A 20,482-nucleotide genomic window follows, 5' to 3' on the forward strand; every position below is an offset into this window, starting at 1 on the left:
GATACAGATGGAGATAAGAGGACAGTCTGCAGGAGTCAGTTCTCTCTTTCCACCATTTTGGTCTGAGAGATTGACTCCTATTGTCAGGTTTCTCAGGCTTGACCCCCTGAGCTGGCCCCTCCTTCCCCTGTGTGGCTTTGTCTACGGTTTCTTCTCTTCAGCTCTCCTTCCCAGGGGTGGTGGGGAATGAAATAGTAAGCTAGGTGTATCTGGAGAAGGGCAGACAGTTAATAGAGATGGAGGTGTGAGCGAGGAGAGGAGGAGGATATTTGGGGGGGGATGTAGCCGGGCCAGTGTACAAGCAGCTTGAGTTGGGGGGCAGCAGGGAACTGTGGATACATACATCACCTCCCTTTGTGTTTCTAGTGTTTAACCTGCTACCCCCACTTGTGAAACCTAAGTGTTCATTGGTAGATTCTCCTAGACACTTTGTCACAGTTTTCCTGGCTTTTGGAAGACAGCGTTGATGGACTCTGGGCAAGACAACCCAGGCATGTGCGTCGTCTTTCTCCACCCACCTTGTGTGTTCTGGAGACTGAACTCAGAACTCGCTTCTGCCGCAGCACCTCTTCCCTCTGAGCCATCTCACCAGCCCCTGCAGTTTGATTTTTATTTATTTTTTATTTTTATTTTATTTATTTATTTATTTTTGATTTTTCAAGACAGGGTTTCTCTGTGTAGCCCTGGTTGTCCTGGAACTCACTCTATAGACCATGCTGGCCTCCAACTCAGAAATCCACCTGCCTCTGCCTCCCAAGTGCTGGGATTAAACGAGTGCGACACCACTGCCCCACCCTTGATTTCTTATTTATTCATATCTGTACCTTTTTCCAGCTTATTATTCCAATAGAGATCCTTGAACAAGTTAATCACAGGAATGGATTTGTGTTTGGGGGTGGTCACTCTGCCCTCAGAAGAAGGCAGGACAGAGGGAAGAAGATTCCAGAAAACTGAGGGGCAGCTTCTACCACAGAGCTCCCAGAGGCCCACTGTAACGGGTGGGTGGCCATCTTGAATGGCATATAGGAATGTGGTTCTACTCTTCTGTCCCTTCCTCTCTTTACAGACCGGGGTCGCTGTTCTATGGGAGAGTGTGTGTGTGAGCCTGGTTGGACAGGCCGCAGCTGTGACTGTCCCCTCAGCAATGCCACCTGCATCGATAGCAACGGGGTAAGGCCTGAGCACAGGGCAGGTGGTATAGACGGTAGCGAGGGCAGGCAAGGATAGAGCTCTGCTGGCTCACTGCTGACTCCCCAACCCCAGGGCATCTGCAACGGCCGAGGCTACTGTGAGTGTGGCCGTTGTCACTGCAACCAGCAGTCGCTCTACACGGACACCACCTGTGAGATCAACTACTCTGCGGTGAGGCAAGGGCTCCTGGGGTGTGGGCATGGGAACCCCAGGAACTGCGGTGGCTGGGAAGGAGACGCTGGCTGAGCGCACTAGGGAAAGGGAGTTGGGTCCACCCAGCATAGTGTCTGTTCTCCTCTCCCCAGATACGCCTGGGTCTCTGTGAGGATCTCCGCTCCTGCGTACAGTGCCAGGCCTGGGGCACCGGGGAGAAGAAAGGGCGCGCGTGTGACGATTGCCCCTTTAAAGTCAAGATGGTAGACGAGCTTAAGAAAGGTAGGGGCGGCAGCGTGATACCCTACAGCCTTAATACCAGCACTTGGGAGACAGCAGCAGGTAGATCTCTGTCTACTTAGAGAGTTCAGTACAGCATGAGTGAGATCTCCGGGGGAGGGAGGGGGTAAGGGGTCTGAGAGACAGTGCTGAGTCTAGGCAGGAAGAACCCAGCATGGAGGACGGGAAAAGGCTTGAACTCTGAGTTGAGGCTATGCATCCCGGACTGCGTTTGTGAGCGGAGCTGTGAGATGCCTCAGGACCTAGACAGGGGAAGCCTAGTACAGGTACAAAGTCGGATCGAGAGCCGAGAGGAAAGGAGAGTCCGTGTAGCTGGGAGTGAGGGGTCAGATGAGTAAGCGATAGGGCAGGCCCACAGCACAGTTGAGGGGCCCAGGTGCGGCGTGCTGTTGGATGACAGGATATTATTTGTCTCCTTCTAAGTCAGCTCTGCTGTCTGGACACTATACTTATGATAGTGTGCGGAGCAGGGAAGTGGGGGGGGGGGCGATGAACTTTCAGACGAGCCTGTTAGTGGTGCCAGCCCTGGGCAGGGCAGTCCCTTCATCCTGGTGACTTCTCTAGTCAGGGGACTTACGCTCTTTCCCGTAGGCCACGGAGGAGGTAATACCTCTCCAGGCCCCGGGATGCCCCGAGTGGAGGGCTGGGTCAGGGTGCCGTGCTAACAGTCTGTGGATTTAGCAGAAGAGGTGGTGGAGTACTGCTCCTTCCGGGATGAGGATGACGACTGCACTTACAGCTACAACGTGGAGGGCGATGGCAGCCCTGGGCCCAACAGCACAGTCCTGGTCCACAAAAAGAAAGGTGAGCGGGCAGATGGGCGTGCGCAGCCTGTGGCCCCTGACAGCCCCGGGGCGGGGCGGGCATGCGCACTGCCTGTCTTCTCATCTCACCCTGCAGACTGCCCTCCCGGCTCCTTCTGGTGGCTCATCCCCCTGCTCATCTTCCTCCTGTTGCTCCTGGCGTTGCTTCTGCTGCTCTGCTGGAAATACTGTGCCTGCTGCAAAGTAAGTCCCCGGCTCAGGCCTTCCTGGAAGGAAGATCTTTCAGAGATCCACCTGCAGGCAGATCTCTGAGTTCGAGGCCAGCCTGGTCTACAGAGTGAGTTCCAGGACAGCCAGGGCTACACAGAGAAACCCTGTCTCGAAATACAAAACAAACAAACAAACAAATGGCACAGGTCACTATGCCTGGCGAAAAGGATATTTTTAAAGGGAGGGTAGGGTGGGAGAAGTCGTGCCTGGGAAGAAGATAGTTCAGTGGTCAGAGCTGGAGCAGCATGAGGACTTTGACGTTGAATCCTTATCACCTTGTGACCCCAGTGCTGTGGGAGGCAGAGACAGGGGGATTGCTGGCCACCAGCCTACCTCTGGGTTCAGTGTCAAAGGAATGATGTGGGAAATAGCAGAGCAGGATACCTGGTGTCCTCCTCAGATGCCTGCACACACACACACACACACACACACACACACACACACACACACACACACACATGTCTGCATACACATACTTACACACATGTATACACACATGCACACACATGCACACACACACTTGTAGTGAAAGGATGATGTCTAGAGAGTCCTATCTAGCCTGGGACAACCATCCTAACCTTACCTCTGACTCTTATCTCCTAGGCCTGCCTGGGGCTTCTTCCTTGCTGCAACCGAGGTATGGGCCAGGCACAAGTGTGGGTAGTGTGTGTCTGACTGCCCTTTCCTCAAGCTGGAGGAGATGTGCGGGTGGAGCCAGAGGCAGAGAAAGCGGGAGGCCCTGGGTTCTACCTGATGGGTGTGGCTATGAAGGCCTAGGTGGGGTCCCCAGTGCTGAGGACCCTTCCCCGCAGGTCACATGGTGGGCTTTAAGGAAGATCACTATATGCTTCGGGAGAACCTGATGGCCTCTGACCACCTGGACACGCCCATGCTACGAAGCGGGAACCTCAAGGGACGAGACACAGTCCGCTGGAAGATCACCAACAATGTGCAGCGCCCTGGCTTTGCCACCCATGCCGCCAGCACCAGCCCCACGGAGCTCGGTGAGGGCCAGGGCTGGATGCTGCCCTTCTTGGCACACTACCCTTTGGTTACAGGCCCAAGACTCAGTCACTTTATGTCCCATCTTGATGGCACCAGAACTCTAGGGCCTGTGTGTACCTGGCACACTGACAACAGTCAGCCAGTTGTCTTCCATCTTAGGCTGGTGTGTAGAGGCCACTCTCTGTAGTGCCTTCTGCACAGCAGGCTGACAATGCCCATACCTCCCACCCAGTACCCTACGGGCTGTCCCTGCGCCTTGGCCGCCTCTGCACTGAGAACCTTATGAAGCCGGGCACCCGAGAGTGTGACCAGCTACGCCAGGAGGTGGAGGAAAATGTGAGGACCAGAGTCAGCTGAGTGGGGCCCAGACGTGGGTGCGGCGGCCACCTGCGGGAGAGCAGAGGGCAGCACCCTCAGAACCTAGACTTTTCTAGGCAGGAGGGAGGGGAGCTCTTTGGACATGTGCTTCGAATGGGGGTCATCTCGGGTGGCAGGGTTTCAGGGTTCATCCCTCAGGCATAGGGCAGCTAACCTTGAGAGGTGTTCTGGCCTGTTCTCTACCTTCTTCCCTTGCCTGACAGCTGAATGAGGTGTATAGACAGGTCAGCGGCGCACACAAGCTCCAGCAGACGAAGTTCCGGTGAGTCGTGGGGAGCCCCCCGGTCAGGTGTGTGTGTAGTGGTGGGGTGCCTACCTGCACTGAGCCCTGCCATCAGGCAGCCAGGATGCCCAGGTTTGGATGGGAGTTGTTCCTGCAGGCTCCCAGTCCAAAAGACATGTAGCTCATGGCCCTCTCTCTGTCCCCACAGACAGCAGCCCAACACCGGGAAAAAGTGAGTTTCAAGAGCACAAGGTGGGCAGTCCCACCACCTTCCCTCTACCCTGAGCTCTGACCACCTCCCCACCCACCCACCCTGAATCACGCCCTAGGAAGGGAAGGCCCTAAGCCCGCTAGGCCCTTGATTGCTTCCTTTCCTGGTCCATTTCATCAAACAACTACGTGTAAGATGCATTTACCATGAACCAATAACCCTCAACTAAAACAAACAAAACAGAGATCAGCCCCTGCCCCTCCTCTCCCAGGCTAGAGACTCTCACCCGAGCCTCAGTTGCAGGTTACCAAACAGACAGACCAGCAGGTCCTGTGGCTTCTGCCCTACAAGGGAGGGTATGTGAGAAAGAGCCCTGTGGCTAGTCAGAACTGGGCTGGGCCATGTGTGGCCAGGCTCTGGGTAGCACATCTGAGTGCTCACAATGAGTTCCTTGTGCCTGGCCATCTAAGCCCACACTCTCGGCAACCCTGCCAGAGAGTGTCACCCTTTCGAATTCCATTTTCCACTGAGAAAACAGAGATGCAGGGAGGTTAAGTCCCTGGCCTGAGACTACCTAACTGTCAAGGACCAGAGCCAGAATTCGAACCCAGAACCTGACCCTCCCTGCTGTCCCATACCCATCCCTTGTAGTATCAGCAGCTCTGTTTGGTGAGGTGGGTGGGGAAGCCCCTTCCTTAGAAATAGCAGTTGATTTAGCTGTGGTAGTGGAGGAGGAGGAGGAGGAGGAGGACGAGGAGGACAAGTAGTAGGACGAGGAGGAGGAGGAGAAGGAGGAGGAAGAGGAGGAGAAGGAGAAGGAAGAGGAGGAGAAGGAGGAGGAAGAGGAAGAAGAGGAGGAGGGGGGAAGAAGAGGAGGAAGAGGAGGAGAAGGAGGAGGAGGAGGAGGAAGAGGAGGAGAAGGAGGAGGAGGAAGAGGAGGAGAAGGAAGAGGAAGAGGAAGAAGAGGAGGAGGAGGGGGAGGAAAAAGGAAGAGGAAGAGGAGGAGGAGGGGGGGGAGGAAAAAGGAAGAGGAAGAGGAGGAGGAGGGGGGAAGGAGGAGGAGGAGCCGCCAGCATGGGCTTCTGGCACTGCCTGTTACTAAAGACCATGCACCTTCTGCTGGTTCACATCTGGTCCCTCCTCCTCCACTTGGACACACAACCCAGGCAAGACCACACCATTGTGGACACAGTGTTGCTGGCGCCCCGCTCCGCCAAGCAGATGCTGCTGAAGCTGACAGAGAAGCAGGTGGAGCAGGGGTCCTTCCATGAACTGAAGGTGGCCCCTGGCTACTACACTGTCACGGCAGAGCAGGGTAGGTGCACAGACTCCTCACGCTGCTCCCCCTCCCCACATGGCCCCGAGACCCACGTCTGACTCGTCCCCAGATGCCCGGGGCATGGTGGAGTTCCAGGAGGGCGTGGAGCTGGTGGATGTGCGAGTGCCCCTCTTCATCCGGCCTGAGGATGATGATGAGAAGCAGCTGCTGGTGGAGGCCATTGATGTCCCTGTGGGCACTGCCACCCTTGGTCGCCGTCTGGTAAACATCACCATTATCAAGGAACAAGGTTGGTCAGGGTTGGGGGCCCGGGGAGGCAGGAAGCCAAGTCTGGGCTCCGTGATCCTCCAGATATCCTGGTGGAAGTGGGACAGGGCCATGGGGCCTGGGCCAATCACTTACTCTCTGAGAACCTTTGAATCTCCATCTGTAAAATGGGCAAAGGCTGTGCCTCTGAATATCACCTGGTACAAGCCTAAGTGGCAGTCACTGCTCCATCTCTCCTCTTCTTTGTGCTGTTGAGGATGAAACCCAACATGGCAGGCAAATGCTCCACCCCTGAGCTACATCTTCAGGCCGAGTGGGAATGCCCGGCAGCTTCATTGTAACTTTCCACCCACACCCAACCCTCCTTTCTCTATTGAGAGCAAGACTTGGGTTTGGTTTGGTACTTTGAGTGCCTGAAAAGCCCTCCTGGCTCCCAGAGGTTCCCTGGCCCCTCCTCTCTGCACCAGGATGCTAGCCCTGACTCTTAGGTTCTCGTCCCTGTCCCTACCTGACTTTCCAGGCTGCCTGCTGGACTTTTATTTCAGCACCTTTACTTCTTTACGAAAACATTTCCACCCCATTCCTCTGGAGCCTGGGATGGGTAGGAGGGAGGGAAGGAACTAAGAAGGAATTGAGGGGCTGGAGAGATGGCTCAGTGGTTGAGAGCATTGACTGCTCTTCCAGAGGTCCTGAGCTATCTGTAGTGAGATCCAATGCCCTCTTCTGGTGTGTCTGAAGACAGCAACAGTGTACTCATACATTAAATGAACAAATAAATAAAGGAATTGAGCCCAGGACCTCTTTACCAGCACCTGTGTTCCTTACAGCTAGTGGGGTAGTGTCCTTCGAGCAGCCTGAATACTCGGTGAGTCGTGGAGACCAGGTGGCCCGCATCCCTGTCATCCGGCACATCCTGGACAATGGCAAGTCCCAGGTCTCCTATAGCACACAGGATAATACAGCACACGGACACCGGGTAAGGCTCAGTCACGCAGGAATATCCAGTGATTTCCATGGTAGCTATCCCAATCCTGGCAGTATTCTTAGACAAGGATGGCCCAGCCATCAGGAGTGGCTCACCCGAAGTGCCAAGAACACTCTGTGCATGGTCCCATTACTTCCAAGAACTTCACATGGATGGACAGATATCTACTGAAACCATCCTTGTATACCCTTCAGTGACCCAAGATAGCCTAGTCACCTGTCTGTCTAATCTAGTGAACTTTGGGGAACTTGATTTGTAGACCAGACTGACCTCAAACTCACAGAGACCCATCTGCCTCTACCTTTGCCTCCTGGAATGCTGAAATTAAAGACATGCACACCATGCCTGGGTACGGGATTTTTAATTTTAAATGTATGTATCTTTCTACATATGGGGGTTTTGTCTGTATGCATGTCTGTGCACCACATGTGTGCTCAGGGAGGTCTGTTGAAAGTATTAGATCTCCGACTGGCGTTGTAGACAGTTGTGAGTGGCCATGTGTGTGCTGGTGCTAGGATCTGAACCCCGATCCTCAGGAAGAGCAGTCAGTGGTGCAGACCACCAAGCCAGCTCTCCACTTGTTTCCCACACCTGGTTTTTGTTTTTTGTTTTTTTTTTTTTTTTGGTTTTACGAGACAGGGTTTCTCTGTGTAGCCCTGGCTGTCCTGGAACTCACTCTGTAGACCAGGCTGTCCTGGAACTCAGAAATCCACCTGCCTCTGTCTCCCAAGTGCTGGGATTAAAGGCCTGCGCCACCACGCCCGGCACCACACCTGTTTTTAAAGACGATGTCTCAGTATGTAGTTTGACTGTTCTCAAACTTGCTATGTAGACCAGGCTGGACTTGAACTCATAGAGTTCTGCCTGCCTCTCCCTCCTAGTGATGGGATTAAAGGTGTAGGCTACTGTGGACTTCTTGAAGTGGAATTACAAACCATGTGTCCTTGAGCCAGCCTCCCAGTTCTGTCACTGTTGGTCTTCTCCAGGGTCAAGCAGCCCTTCCTGACAGGGAGGGCCTTGGCCTGGTTACTGTCCCTTCATTCTCAAGCCAGTTACTGGGAAGATTTAAAGCCAGGCCATACTGGCAAACATGCAGGTTTCCATGGTTTTGATTCTGAATTTAGATGGACATGGCAGAACAGGCCTGTAACCTAGTGCTCAAGAGGCCAGGGCAGAGCCGGGCACTCGGGAGGCAGGCAGATTTCTGAGTTCGAGGCCAGCCTGGTCTACAAAGTGAGCTCCAGGACAGCCAGGGCTACACAGAGAAACTCTGTCTCGAAAAACAAAAAACAAAAACAACAACAACAAAAAAAAAAAAAGAGGTCAGGGCAGGAAAATTACAAGTTCAGGCCATACCCAGGCTACATAACAAAACCCTGTCTCCAAAACACAAAATAGGGGCTGGAGAGATGGCTCAACAATTAAGAATGCATACTGACCTTGCAAAGTCACTCCAGGAGCCTGTAGCTCCAGCTTCAAGAGATCCTCTGGCCTCCATGGTCAGTCACGTTCAGTCATGTTCACTCATGTGCAGGTGACCCCCACACAGACCTGCATAAACACATACAATTTAAAAAATTTGGTGATGGTGGTGCATGCCTTTAATCCCAGCACTCAGGAGGCAAAGGCAAGCAGATCTCTGAGTTCAAGGCCAGTTTAGTCTACAGAGCCAGTTCCACAACAACCAGGGCTACACAGAGAAACCCTGTCTTGAAATCTTGAAAAAACAAAACCAAACAAAGCAAACTAAACTAAAAGAAGAAGAACCCATGAGATTGCTCAGTGTGGTCAAAGCATAAATACAGCCTGAATTCAATGTCCAATCCCTGGGACCCACAGGGTCTCTCTCTCTCTCTCTCTCTCTCTCTCACACACACACACACACACACACGCCCATGCGTGCGTGTGCATAAATGTAATATTTATTTTATTTTATTTTATTTTTAAAAAGACAGGATCTATGTAGCCCTGGCTGTCCTGGAACTTTCTATGTAGACCAGGCTGCCTTCAAACTCCCAGAGATCCCCCTGCCTCTGTCTCCTGAGTGCAGATTGGAGGTATATGGCACCACACCCAGCATAAATATAAGCGTTTAAAATGCTGGCTACGGTGGAACAGGGCATTAAGCCCAACAGTCGGACCGCAAAGGCAAAAGACCAGCCTGTTGAACACTGAGTTCCAGGCTAGCCATGTAGCTTGGTTGTAGAGCCCCGTGGTCAGCATGTGCAAGGCTACAAAGTCAATCCTCAATTTAAAAAAAAATTAATTGCCGGGCGTTGGTGGTGCATGCCTTTAATCCCAGCACTTGGGAGGCAAAGGCAGGTGGATCTCTGAGTTCGAGGCCAGCTTGGTCTACGGAGTGAGTTCCAGGACAGCCAAGGCTATATAGCGCAGTTGGCAGAGCGGTTCCCTAGCATGCATGAAGCTATAGGCTTCAGCCTTCATGCACTAAATAAAGAGGGCATGGTTGCTACAGACTCCACACTCAGAAGGCAGAGGCAGAATTATCAGGAGTACAAGGTTATCCCTGGCTACATACTGGCGACCTACAGGCCTATTCAACCAGCACAGGGTAGGCTGCTCATCCAGTCCAGGCGAGGGGACCACAATCAATTTCCTTACTCTGTTTTGTTGTTTTAGTTTGAGTGATTGCTACTAGCCCAGGATGGCTCACACTAGCAGACCCCTTGCCTCAGCCTCCCAAGTGCTATAAAAAAACAGGCGTGTGCCACCAGGCCTGTCTCTCCCTACCTTACTGCCACCTGCAGACTTCCTCCACTCTAGGTAGTCTCCCCTCATCTGTCAGACATAGCCAGCCTTGTGTGGAACTGAACTGCTGATCTGCAGCGTCACCACCTAGTGCTTTTTTGGGAGAAGGTTCTTTTTCGTCTCATGCAGTTTGGGTAAATACACCCAGGTCCACACATCAACATCTGGGGGGCTGAGCCTGCCGTGGTGGAGCACTCCTTTAATCCCAGCTCTTGGGAGGCAGAGGTAGGCAGATCTCTGTGAATTCAAGGCCAGCCTGGTCTACAAAGTGAGTTCCAGGACAACCAGGGCTATGCAGAAAAACATGTCTTGAAAAACAAAAATTCTGGGTGCTGTGATATGGCTACATCATTAATCTGAGTCCCAGCACCCACATGAGGTGACCTATAAACCCAGTTTGGAAAGGTGCAAATCTAACTCTCTTTTCCGGCCCCTGTCATGACTCCCGTACACACACAGTATATGTTCAAACACACTGAAGGCACATGGAGTGGAGGGGGAAAGAGAGAAAGAATGGGGGGAAGGTGTTAAAATTTAAACATAGGAAAGCTAGGGTGAATGGAAGACCCATTAAGGGTCTGGAGCCCTGCCGAATCCCAGATTTCAGAGCCACACCATAGGGGACAGATGGACAGACAGTTCTTTCCCTCCTGGGCATGCCCCCAATGCCAGCTGCCCTGGGCTAACCTCCTGCCTGTGCAGCATCCTTGTGCTTGGCTCACACCCTAATGCTGGCCTGACCCTGACTCTTCCCGTTGTAGGATTATGTCCCTGTGGAGGGAGAGCTGCTGTTCCATCCTGGGGAGACCTGGAAGGAGTTGCAGGTGAAGCTACTGGAGCTGCAGGAGGTCGACTCCCTCCTGCGTGGCCGCCAGGTCCGCCGCTTCCAAGTCCAACTCAGCAACCCCAAGTTCGGAGCCCGCCTGGGCCAGCCCAGCACAACCACCGTTATTCTCGGTGAGCACGGTGAGTGAAGCCTAGGCCGGCATAAGCAGGTGGAGAGGGAGGCCCGAGGACCTTCTAACAGGACTCACTTGTCAAACCCGCAGCCAGGGCACAGTGGTCGAACATGAGCATCACTTAACCAGCAGTAGGGTCATGCCCATCCAAGTGTCTTCCTGCAATATCTGGAACATATGTATTCTTGTTTTGTTTTGAGATGCTGTCTCACTATATAGTCTTGGCTCTGTGTATGTTTGTGTGTGTGTGTGGTGTGTGTGTGATGTGTGTGTGAGTATAATGTGTGTGTGTGATGTGTGTGTGAGTGTGATGTGTATGTGTGTGGTGTGTGTGATGTGTGTGTGTGTGATGTGTGTGTGAGTGTGATATGTATGTGTGTGGTGTGTGTGGTGTGTGTGTGATGTGTGTGTGAGTGTGATATGTATGTGTGTGGTGTGTGTGATGTGTGTGTGAGTATAATGTGTGTGTGTGTGTGTGTGTGTGTGTGTGTGTGTGTGTATACACTTCAGTGTGTGACACTCAAGGCTCAGGCTATCAGGCATAACAGTAAGTGCCTTTCTTGCCAGTACCATACTTATTTTTTTATATGTTCTTTTACTTCTTCTTTTTTTTTTAAAGACTTATTTATTTATTATATGTAAGTACACTGTAGCTGTCTTCAGACACACCAGAAGAGGGTGTCAGATCTTGTTACGGATGGTTGTGAGCCACCATGTGGTTGCTGGGATTTGAACTCCGGACCTTTGGAAGAGCAGTCGGGTACTCTTACCCACTGAGCCATCTCACCAGCCCCCATACTTATTTTTTAATGTAGTTTTATTTTACTATTTTTAAATTGTGTGTGTATCTGTGTGCCTGTGTGTGCGCATGTGCACCTGACTGCTGGTACCCACTGAGTCCTGAAGAGGTTTCCAGCCCCTGGTTAAGGCAGTTGTGAGCTGACCTGAGTACTGGAAACCAAGCTGTAAGAGCAGTGCATGCTCTAACCGCTGACCCATGAGAAAACTGTTATCTGGAACTCAGATTTATCTAAACATCCTACGCTGAGCTGGCTGCCCTCATGACAACCGTAGGTTGTGGTTATGTGGCCGGGAGGCCCCGAACAACCCACCCTTTCCCAGCCTTATTAGAGAGTTCAGTCCTTAGCGGCCACTGTGAAGTACTCAGGGGAGGTAGGTAGTGAGAGGGGAGCAGGCGTTCTCTGTGGAACATTCCCTGGCCTGCCAAGAGAGAAAGAAGGCAGGCCAACCTCTTCTCCTTGCTCCTCCAGAGAGTCCTCTGGACTCTACCCACCAGGCTGACCTATGCTGCACCAGATCCCTAGAGGGTAGATTTTTTTTCCCCTTTTGTTTTTTGAGACAAGGTTTGTCTCTGTAACCCAGTCTGTCCTGTAGACCTTGAGTTCACAGAGATCTGCCTGCCTCTGCCTCCCAAGTGCTGAGATTAAAGGTGTGTGCCACTGCTGCGGCACCGCCCCCCAACCCACACACACCACTGCCCGACCCCACCACTAACCTCCCTGCTAGATGAGCTGATCTTAAGTGAATTTTTAAACTGGGGAACCTGTGATGTTTAACAAAATCTCTGGCGCACCCTGGTGGCAACAACATACAGAGCCAGCCGCCTAACTGCCGCACCCCTTTGACTAGATGAAACGGACAGGAGTCTCATAAATCAAACACTTTCATCGCCTCCGCCACCCCATGGAGACCTGGGCGCCCCACAGAACCCCAATGCCAAGGCTGCCGGGTCCAGGAAGATCCATTTCAACTGGCTGCCCCCTCCTGGCAAGCCAATGGGGTACAGGGTAAGGTGAGGGGCACTGGGGAGGGCTGTCACTCACCTTCTAGTGAGTGGACTGCCCCAGGGGAGGGGGAGGACAGGCGTGGTACCAGTGGGCCGATAAAACCCCATCTGCAACCCTGCAAGCGGGAAGACCCATTCCTAAGTTCAGCTTCATTCCTGCAATGGGGTCCTTGTCCAGCCTGGGAGATCCACTGCTCTGCCCGAGCTTTGCTGAGAGCCACCAATGTCACTTGTACAAAGGGAGTCCTAGCGCTTGCTGCTTCCCACTGAACACCCACTCACAGGTGAAGTACTGGATCCAGGGCGACTCTGAGTCTGAAGCCCACCTTCTAGACAGCAAGGTGCCCTCAGTGGAACTCACCAACCTGTATCCCTATTGCGACTACGAAATGAAGGTGTGTGCCTATGGGGCACAGGGTGAGGGGCCCTATAGCTCACTGGTGTCCTGCCGCACCCACCAGGAAGGTAAGTTTGGTGATGACTCTCTCCACCTGGCTACCCTGAGGTCAGTGTGCCCAGCCCCGCCTCCCTCCCAGAACTCAGCCCGGCCCCTGCCCCTGTAATAGGGCCCTTTCTGCTCCCTTCCAGTACCCAGCGAGCCAGGGAGGCTGGCTTTCAATGTAGTCTCTTCTACGGTGACGCAGCTGAGCTGGGCAGAGCCAGCTGAGACCAATGGCGAGATCACAGCCTACGAGGTCTGCTATGGACTGGTCAATGAGGACAACCGTAAGGACCAGATTTTCCCGGCTTCCTGGAGAAGGAGGGACATGGAGGCGGAGGGAGGGGTGGGGTACTGTGTCATTTCTGCCGTGTGGGCCCCTTTGTCCCAGTCAAGCCTGAGGCACTGCACATTCATTCTTTTCATTTTGGTCCGCTTTGTGCTGGTTTGCATTCCAAGGGAACTGAGATTCTGTGTATTCCCTAGGGTCACTGGCCTGGGGTGGGGATTACCTTTCTGTACAGGGAGCCACGGTTACATTGTTACACATCTCTCTTAGGGCCAGAAGAGCGGCCAGATTTAGCGGGATGTGAGGCAGGATGGCCACTTGGGCCCAAGAGTTTGAGGGCAGTCTCAGTAAAGTAATAAGAACCCTTCTCAGAAAAACAAACAAACAAACAAACAAAAACAGGTCAGGTCTGAGAACGTAGCTCAATTGGTAGAGTGCTTTGCTTGCCTGGCACAGAAAAGGCGCTGGCTTCAACTGCCCATGCAACATACATTGGCTGTGGTAGTGCACACCCAGCATGCAGGAGGTGGGAGGCAGAGAGGTCCATTCAAAGCCATCACTGGCTACATAGCAAGTTCGAGGCCAGCCTGGCATACAAGAGACCCTGTCTCAGAAACTGAACGGTGCGCACGCATGCACACACACACACACACACACACACACACACACAAAGAGAAACAAAGCAACAGAAAAAAACGCAGAAAGTCTTGAATTTCAAATACATTTCTGTTTTTAGACTAGCTCGTTCGTTCAAGGACCAGGAGTATAACTCAGTGGCAGAATGCTTGCCTCACATGAGCAAGGGCCTGGGTTCAAACCCCAGCATTTCCCCCTCGCCACCATCCCAGATTTCATTCAGTCTAATATATTATCCGGCAACCATTCCTGGAAGGGAAACAGTGGCTGCACAGCAGTCCCTGCCATCGATAGGGAACCGTGAGAGTACCCCACCTCTCCTCTAGGGAAGAGACTCAAAAGTGCTCACTTCAGCTGGCTGGTCCCAGGGAGGGAGGTCGGCTCCATACTGCCAAGAGACGCCGTGGGTCTCTGTCAGCAGGTGTCTTCTGGGGGAAGTGTGCGCTGCCTTGGCACTTCTTACCAACCAGACTAGCCAGGAACCCAGCCTACAGCCCAGTGACAACTCATCTCTGGTGGTTTCCTCGTGGCTCCAGCCTGTTGAGGCCCCAGCTACATTACAAATGTGCTGGGCCACCTCCTCCCAACCCCAGGGTGTCCGTGCTTTGGAATGTACCCTCTCCCTCCACTTATGAGCTCCCACAGATGTGACAGATGCTCTACCATGGTGGCTAGACACCTTCCTTTCAGGCTGATGGCCCTTTGCCCGCCACTGCTCTGCATGTGGGTGTGGGTTGTCTGTCTTCTTTAACCCCCGATGGCCTCAAACTCAAGGCAACCTCTCTCTCCTCTCGGCTTTAGCTTCCTGGATGCTTTAATTACAGGTTTACCTCTGAGGTACTACTTGATGACTTTAAAAACAACAACAAACTATAATCGCACCAGATAGGCCTGGCTGATGTGGAACTTGATCAGTAGACTGAGTTGACCTCTCAGCTCAGAGAAGTTCTCTTGTCTCTGCAACCCTAGTGCATTCCCGAGCCCTGCTTGCTTTAAAATAATGTATTATTGCTGGTGGTGGTACACACCTTTAATCCTAGCACTTGGGAGGCAGAGGCTGGAGGATCTCTGAGTTCAAGGCCAGCCTGGTCTACGGAGTGAGTTCCAGGACAGCCAGGGCTACACAGAGAAACCCTGTCTCGAAAAACCAGTGTGTGTGTGTGTGTATGTGTGTGTGTGTGTGTGTGTGTGTGTGTATGTGTGTGTGTGTGTGTGTGTGTGTGTGTGTGTGTGTGTGTATGTGTGTTTGGGTCAGAGGACAACTTTCAGGAGTCAGTTCTCTCCTTCTACCATGTGGAGTCCAGAGATCAGGCTTGTGCTGTGAGCGCATAATCCACGGCACTGCGTTACCAGTTCCTGCGCCCGCTACCTCTTGACCAGTTGTGTGCTGTGAGGGTGCACATGAGACTGTGAGATTGTCCCTTTCCAAAACACCTTAGGAAATCGGGGCATTAGCTTCTTTTTGTGCTTCTCTGGCTTTTGGAATGCTTTCTCTCTGGAGCTGGCTCGTCAGCCTTGAGCACAGGGTGGAAGGCATGGTCTTCCTTGCCTGCCACCCAGCCTTGATGGGCGTGCCTTGTGTGCACATGCATTAGCCAATCAGTAGAGGCTGTGGCGTGTTTACCTTGCATCTAAACATGGCTCTGCCACTCAACAAGGAGTCCTTCTGAGAAAGCTGACAATGCTATTTTCTTACACCTCTTACACATGGGTTTTTGTTTTAGATTGATTGATTTATTATGCATGCATACCTGAAGGCCAGAAGGGGGCACCAGATCTCATTACACATGGTTGTGAGCCACCGTGTTGGTGCTGAGAATTGAACTCAAGTCCTCTGGAAGAGCAGCGAGTGCTCTTAACCTCTGAGCCATCTCTCTAACCCCCTGCACACACAGTTTTATGCACTCACCAGGAGGAAAGAGTTCAGCAGCTGCATGCTCCCTAGCATCTCCAGGAGCCAGTGATGGATCTGGGGCCAGGCTGAACACTGGTGGTCCCCCTTAAGTACTGTCCCTGCCTCCAGGACCCATTGGACCTATGAAGAAGGTGCTCGTGGACAACCCCAAGAACCGGATGCTGCTCATTGAGAATCTGCGAGAATCCCAGCCATACCGATACACGGTTAAGGCGCGCAATGGGGCAGGATGGGGACCCGAGAGAGAGGCTATCATCAACCTGGCTACACAGCCCAAGCGGCCCATGTCCAGTGAGTGACAGGCAAGGGTGGAGTTTGGGGACAAGAGGCCATGGCTAGGGTCCTGGCTTACTTCTTTCTGCCCTGCAGTCCCTATCATCCCAGACATCCCCATAGTGGACGCCCAGGGTGGAGAAGACTACGAAAACTTCCTTATGTACAGTGATGACGTCCTGCGGTCCCCAGCCAGCAGCCAGAGGCCCAGCGTTTCTGATGACACTGGTGAGTGAGAACCCACCAGAGAAAGGTGGGGGTCCCTGGCGGGGCTGTCCCTGGTACCCAGAGAGATCAAACAAGCCAGCGACTGCTGGCATGGAGACTAAGAACAAAAGTGCCTTCTCATGGTTCTGAAGGGACAAAACTGCTGAAGGCTACATGTCAATATGTGTGTGCCTGTGTATGTGAGCGTATGGACGTCCACTTCGGGACTCTGACATTCCCGGGCTGGAGCATGTACACACAGGACAGCTTTACAACCTCCTGAAGGTTCACCTGCTGTGCTAGGTCAGGAAGGACACTCAGGCCACCTCCCAGAGGTGACTTTAGCCTTGATAGAGAAAGGAGGGGGAGCCAATAAGGTAGACACCCCCCCCCAACCCCGCTCTCTTCATTTTCCCTTGATTTCTCACACAATGTGGTACAAAAAGAGCCCTTAGCTGGGACTCCTCCTACTCCAGGGTTTGAGCTGGCTGTGCTGTTAGATGACTCTGAGTCTCTCATCCATCTCAGAACTAACTGGCCTTCAATTCTGTGAAATGAGATACAAACCACACAATGCCATCGGGAAGAAAGAAGTCCCTTTCTGAGTCTAAGGCCGGGGTGGGCACAGTCAGTCGTGAGCAGAGCTTGGCATGCTAAGTTGCTTTTTTTTTCTTCTTCTTCTTCTTCTTTTTTTCTTTTTCTGGTGTTGGGAAGGGTTTGAGGCAGGGTCTTGCTAGATTAAAACCCTGGCTGACCTTGAAGTTCTTACCTGTAAACCAGACTGCCCACAAATCTACAGCTAGTATCTAAACTACAGTTTTAAGAACCAGGAACCTCTGCTAAGATACTACTAGCACCCTAGGGCTTCTACGGCTATTCCAGGAAAACAGACAGGGGTGAGATTACTTTCCTTTGTACAGAAAGGAAACAGGCTCAGAGCTGATAAATAACCAAGGAAACTTCACGCTGGGAGGCAACGTAAGGCTTTCCCATGACTCCCGCAGCAGACCGGCCTTTGTGTCTCAGTAGAGGCCAAACCCAGTTTATCTGGAATGGCTGGAGCAGGCCAAGGGTTTTTCTTGTCATCTAAAGGGATACCCATACCCCTGGACGCCGCGTAAGTGCCGCAGGCCACCTCCTCCTCCTGACCCTCCCCGGCGGTGCCAACGCGGCCCTTCGTTGTTCCCAAGGCTGCGGCTGGAAGTTCGAGCCTCTGCTCGGGGAGGAGCTGGACCTGCGGCGCGTCACGTGGCGGCTACCCCCGGAACTCATCCCGCGCCTGTCCGCCAGCAGCGGGCGCTCTGACGAAGACGGCAGCGTTGCGGGGGGCGTGGAAGGGGAGGGCAGCGGCTGGATCCGCGGGGCTACGCCCCGACCCCCGGGAGGTGACCGCCTCCCCAGCCGCGCCCGCCTCTGGGGCCCTAGGCTCAATTGAGTTGGCTCACAATTTTGGTCACGCGGCCCACTAGAGTGCCCTGCCCGCCCAGAGTCTGTATAACTGCATTCAGACAAGCCCGGGAACTCAAGGGCGCCATGGGGAAGCGCTTGGGCTCTCCCCAACGGAGGATAAGGGCAGAGCTTCCAAGAAGCCAGAGTCCCTGCAGGGGAGTGAGCCCTAGCTGGGCTAAGTGCTCGGGTGGAGGACAGCATGGCGCAAGGAGACAGAACTGAAAGATTCGTGTGGTCTCCTGTTTGCCTGCGGGAACCCAGGGTCTTGGTAGTTTAAGGCTGCCCTGTGCAACCCCGGGGCCACCTCCTGCCCCATGTGGCCTGTCATCTGCTGTGGGCCTCACTGAATGACCTCTCTCCCCACGCAGAGCACCTGGTGAATGGCCGGATGGACTTTGCCTATCCAGGCAGCGCCAACTCCCTGCACAGAATGACTGCAGCCAATGTGGCCTATGGCACGCATCTGAGCCCACACCTGTCCCACCGAGTGCTGAGCACGTCCTCCACCCTTACCCGGGACTACCACTCTCTGACACGCACAGAGCACTCCCACTCAGGCACACTTCCCAGGGACTACTCCACCCTCACTTCCCTTTCCTCCCAAGGTGAGTGACCCCTGCCTGGCCCGTTGACCTTCCTACACTTTAATCCCTAGACAGCCACCAGCCAGTTACCCATACCTGTCTCACATACACACACACACACATTCTCATTCTTGTCTTGTCCTGCCCTAGGCCTCCCTCCTATCTGGGAAGATGGGAGGAGCAGGCTTCCGCTGTCCTGGACTCTTGGGTCCTTGAGCCGGGCTCACATGAAGGGTGTGCCCGCATCCAGGGGTTCACCAGACTCTATAATCCTGGCCGGGCAGTCAGCAGCACCCTCCTGGGGTACAGGTAGTACAGGGGGTGGTCACCATGGATCCATGGCTGTCACGCTCCATTTGTCACCCAGCTACCATCACAGCCTGTGCCTGTGCACTCCCTCACTGCTTCATCGCATACAGAACTCCAGTTCACCCACAGGAGCTAACCACTGCCCTGCCTGCCCACCCCCATCAGTGCTGAAGCCTAACACATCTGCCCTCCTGGGGTATAAAGCAAAAGAGCTGGGCAAGGCGCAGGGCCAGTTGTAGAGGGGATGGACTGAGGAGACTAGCAGACTCAAGGGGAAGTGTAGAGCAGCCTGGACAGGTTAATGTGAAGCCATAATATGACTGGAGAGGCAAGCACGGGGTAGACTGTAGCTCATCTCAGACCACAAACCCGGTCTTGGACTAACCGTGGCCTTCAATAATCCAGATTCCCGTGGGGCTGTGGGTGTGCCTGACACACCCACTCGGCTGGTGTTCTCTGCCCTGGGGCCCACGTCTTTGAAGGTGAGCTGGCAGGAGCCACAGTGTGATCGGATGCTGCTGGGCTACAGTGTGGAATACCAGCTACTAAACGGCGGTGAGGCATAGTGACTGTTGGCTGTCATGTCTTGTCTCAGTTGGGCCAGGACCCCTCCAAATCAGTTGCGGCTTCATCCACTCCCCTGGGCCTTTACTATCCATTTCTTAAACGAGGTTTTACTTAATGGGGCTTTGTAGACCTAGGGCCTCTGCTAACTGGAATAGCCTTGTAAGAACAGGGAAACGGCAGAAGAGGGCAGGCTTTGCCCGGAACCCCCCAGTGGGACTTCTTACATGTTAAGTAAAGGCTCTACCAGCAACCCACCATAGTACACTGTACCAAACCTGAGGTGTTGATGGCGGCCGAACAGGAGGGAGGGATAAGAAGGGCGAGAGTTAAGGTGGTCTGTTTCCTATCCTCACTCCACCTCAGGCGAGATGCATCGGCTCAACATCCCTAACCCTGGCCAAACCTCGGTGGTGGTAGAGGATCTCCTGCCTAACCACTCCTATGTGTTCCGGGTACGGGCCCAGAGCCAGGAGGGCTGGGGCCGAGAGCGAGAGGGTGTCATCACCATCGAGTCCCAGGTGCACCCGCAGAGCCCTCTCTGCCCCCTGCCAGGTGAGCCAGTCTGCCCCCTGCTGCTGCCCCACTCCCCATCCACCAACGACCCGTCCACTGACACTCTCCCTCTGCTGCCTCCAGGCTCAGCCTTCACTCTGAGCACCCCCAGCGCCCCGGGACCGCTGGTGTTCACTGCCCTAAGCCCAGACTCCCTGCAGCTCAGCTGGGAGCGGCCGAGGAGGCCCAATGGAGATATCCTTGGCTACCTGGTGACCTGTGAGATGGCCCAAGGAGGAGGTGCCAGCTGCCCTGGAGATAAGGTGGTTGTGGGGGGTGGGTGGGAGGGAGGCACCACAGGATCTGAAGGCGTCTTCCCTATGCAGCACCAGCCAGGACCTTCCGGGTGGACGGAGACAACCCTGAGAGCCGGTTGACTGTACCTGGCCTCAGTGAGAACGTTCCTTACAAGTTCAAGGTTCAGGCCAGGACGACCGAGGGCTTCGGGCCAGAGCGTGAGGGTATCATCACCATCGAGTCTCAGGTTGGAGGTGCGCTGTCCCCAGTCCTTACCCCGGTCTCTCTGGAGCATAACACCTTTGCATAACACCATCCTGACTGACGGATCTGCCTGTTCCAGGCCCCTTCCCACAGCTGGGCAGCCATTCTGGGCTCTTCCAGAACCCAGTGCAAAGCGAGTTCAGCAGCGTGACCAGCACGCACAGCACCACGACTGAGCCCTTCCTCATGGGTGAGTCACC

At 53.8% G+C, this 20,482-nt stretch overlaps 1 protein-coding gene and 1 long non-coding RNA gene across 9 annotated transcripts in view; one reads left to right on the plus strand and one right to left on the minus strand.

Moving 5' to 3' along the window:
- Itgb4 (integrin beta 4) overlaps window positions 1-20,482 on the plus strand; it is a 33,688-nt gene that overhangs the window by 12,669 nt on the left and 537 nt on the right. The window contains exons 14-40 of one of the 8 annotated variants that reach the window (XM_017314349.2): window positions 1,067-1,170; window positions 1,264-1,362; window positions 1,497-1,626; window positions 2,326-2,448; window positions 2,545-2,651; window positions 3,282-3,315; window positions 3,491-3,682; window positions 3,916-4,019; window positions 4,265-4,323; window positions 4,493-4,516; window positions 5,662-5,810; window positions 5,884-6,063; window positions 6,869-7,017; window positions 10,557-10,761; window positions 12,405-12,562; window positions 12,846-13,026; window positions 13,150-13,287; window positions 15,949-16,131; window positions 16,210-16,341; window positions 17,511-17,705; window positions 18,138-18,374; window positions 18,504-18,662; window positions 19,068-19,217; window positions 19,593-19,781; window positions 19,866-20,021; window positions 20,108-20,272; window positions 20,362-20,472. In XM_017314349.2, the coding sequence (XP_017169838.1) occupies window positions 1,067-1,170; window positions 1,264-1,362; window positions 1,497-1,626; window positions 2,326-2,448; window positions 2,545-2,651; window positions 3,282-3,315; window positions 3,491-3,682; window positions 3,916-4,019; window positions 4,265-4,323; window positions 4,493-4,516; window positions 5,662-5,810; window positions 5,884-6,063; window positions 6,869-7,017; window positions 10,557-10,761; window positions 12,405-12,562; window positions 12,846-13,026; window positions 13,150-13,287; window positions 15,949-16,131; window positions 16,210-16,341; window positions 17,511-17,705; window positions 18,138-18,374; window positions 18,504-18,662; window positions 19,068-19,217; window positions 19,593-19,781; window positions 19,866-20,021; window positions 20,108-20,272; window positions 20,362-20,472 (3,813 nt within the window). The remainder of the gene's footprint in view (window positions 1-1,066; window positions 1,171-1,263; window positions 1,363-1,496; window positions 1,627-2,325; window positions 2,449-2,544; window positions 2,652-3,281; window positions 3,316-3,490; window positions 3,683-3,915; window positions 4,020-4,264; window positions 4,324-4,492; window positions 4,517-5,661; window positions 5,811-5,883; window positions 6,064-6,868; window positions 7,018-10,556; window positions 10,762-12,404; window positions 12,563-12,845; window positions 13,027-13,149; window positions 13,288-15,948; window positions 16,132-16,209; window positions 16,342-17,510; window positions 17,706-18,137; window positions 18,375-18,503; window positions 18,663-19,067; window positions 19,218-19,592; window positions 19,782-19,865; window positions 20,022-20,107; window positions 20,273-20,361; window positions 20,473-20,482) is intronic. The other 7 variants (XM_017314351.2, XM_017314350.2, NM_001005608.2 and 4 more) reach the window with 7 other exon arrangements.
- On the minus strand, window positions 605-6,322 carry B230344G16Rik (RIKEN cDNA B230344G16 gene). The gene is made up of 3 exons (NR_152190.1): window positions 6,177-6,322; window positions 2,538-2,644; window positions 605-2,429 (listed from the first exon to the last, which is right to left on the minus strand). It is a non-coding gene; the product is annotated as an RIKEN cDNA B230344G16 gene (long non-coding RNA).

The sequence above is a fragment of the Mus musculus genome, chromosome 11, assembly GCF_000001635.26.
Source record: "Mus musculus strain C57BL/6J chromosome 11, GRCm38.p6 C57BL/6J".
NCBI lineage: Eukaryota > Metazoa > Chordata > Mammalia > Rodentia > Muridae > Mus > Mus musculus.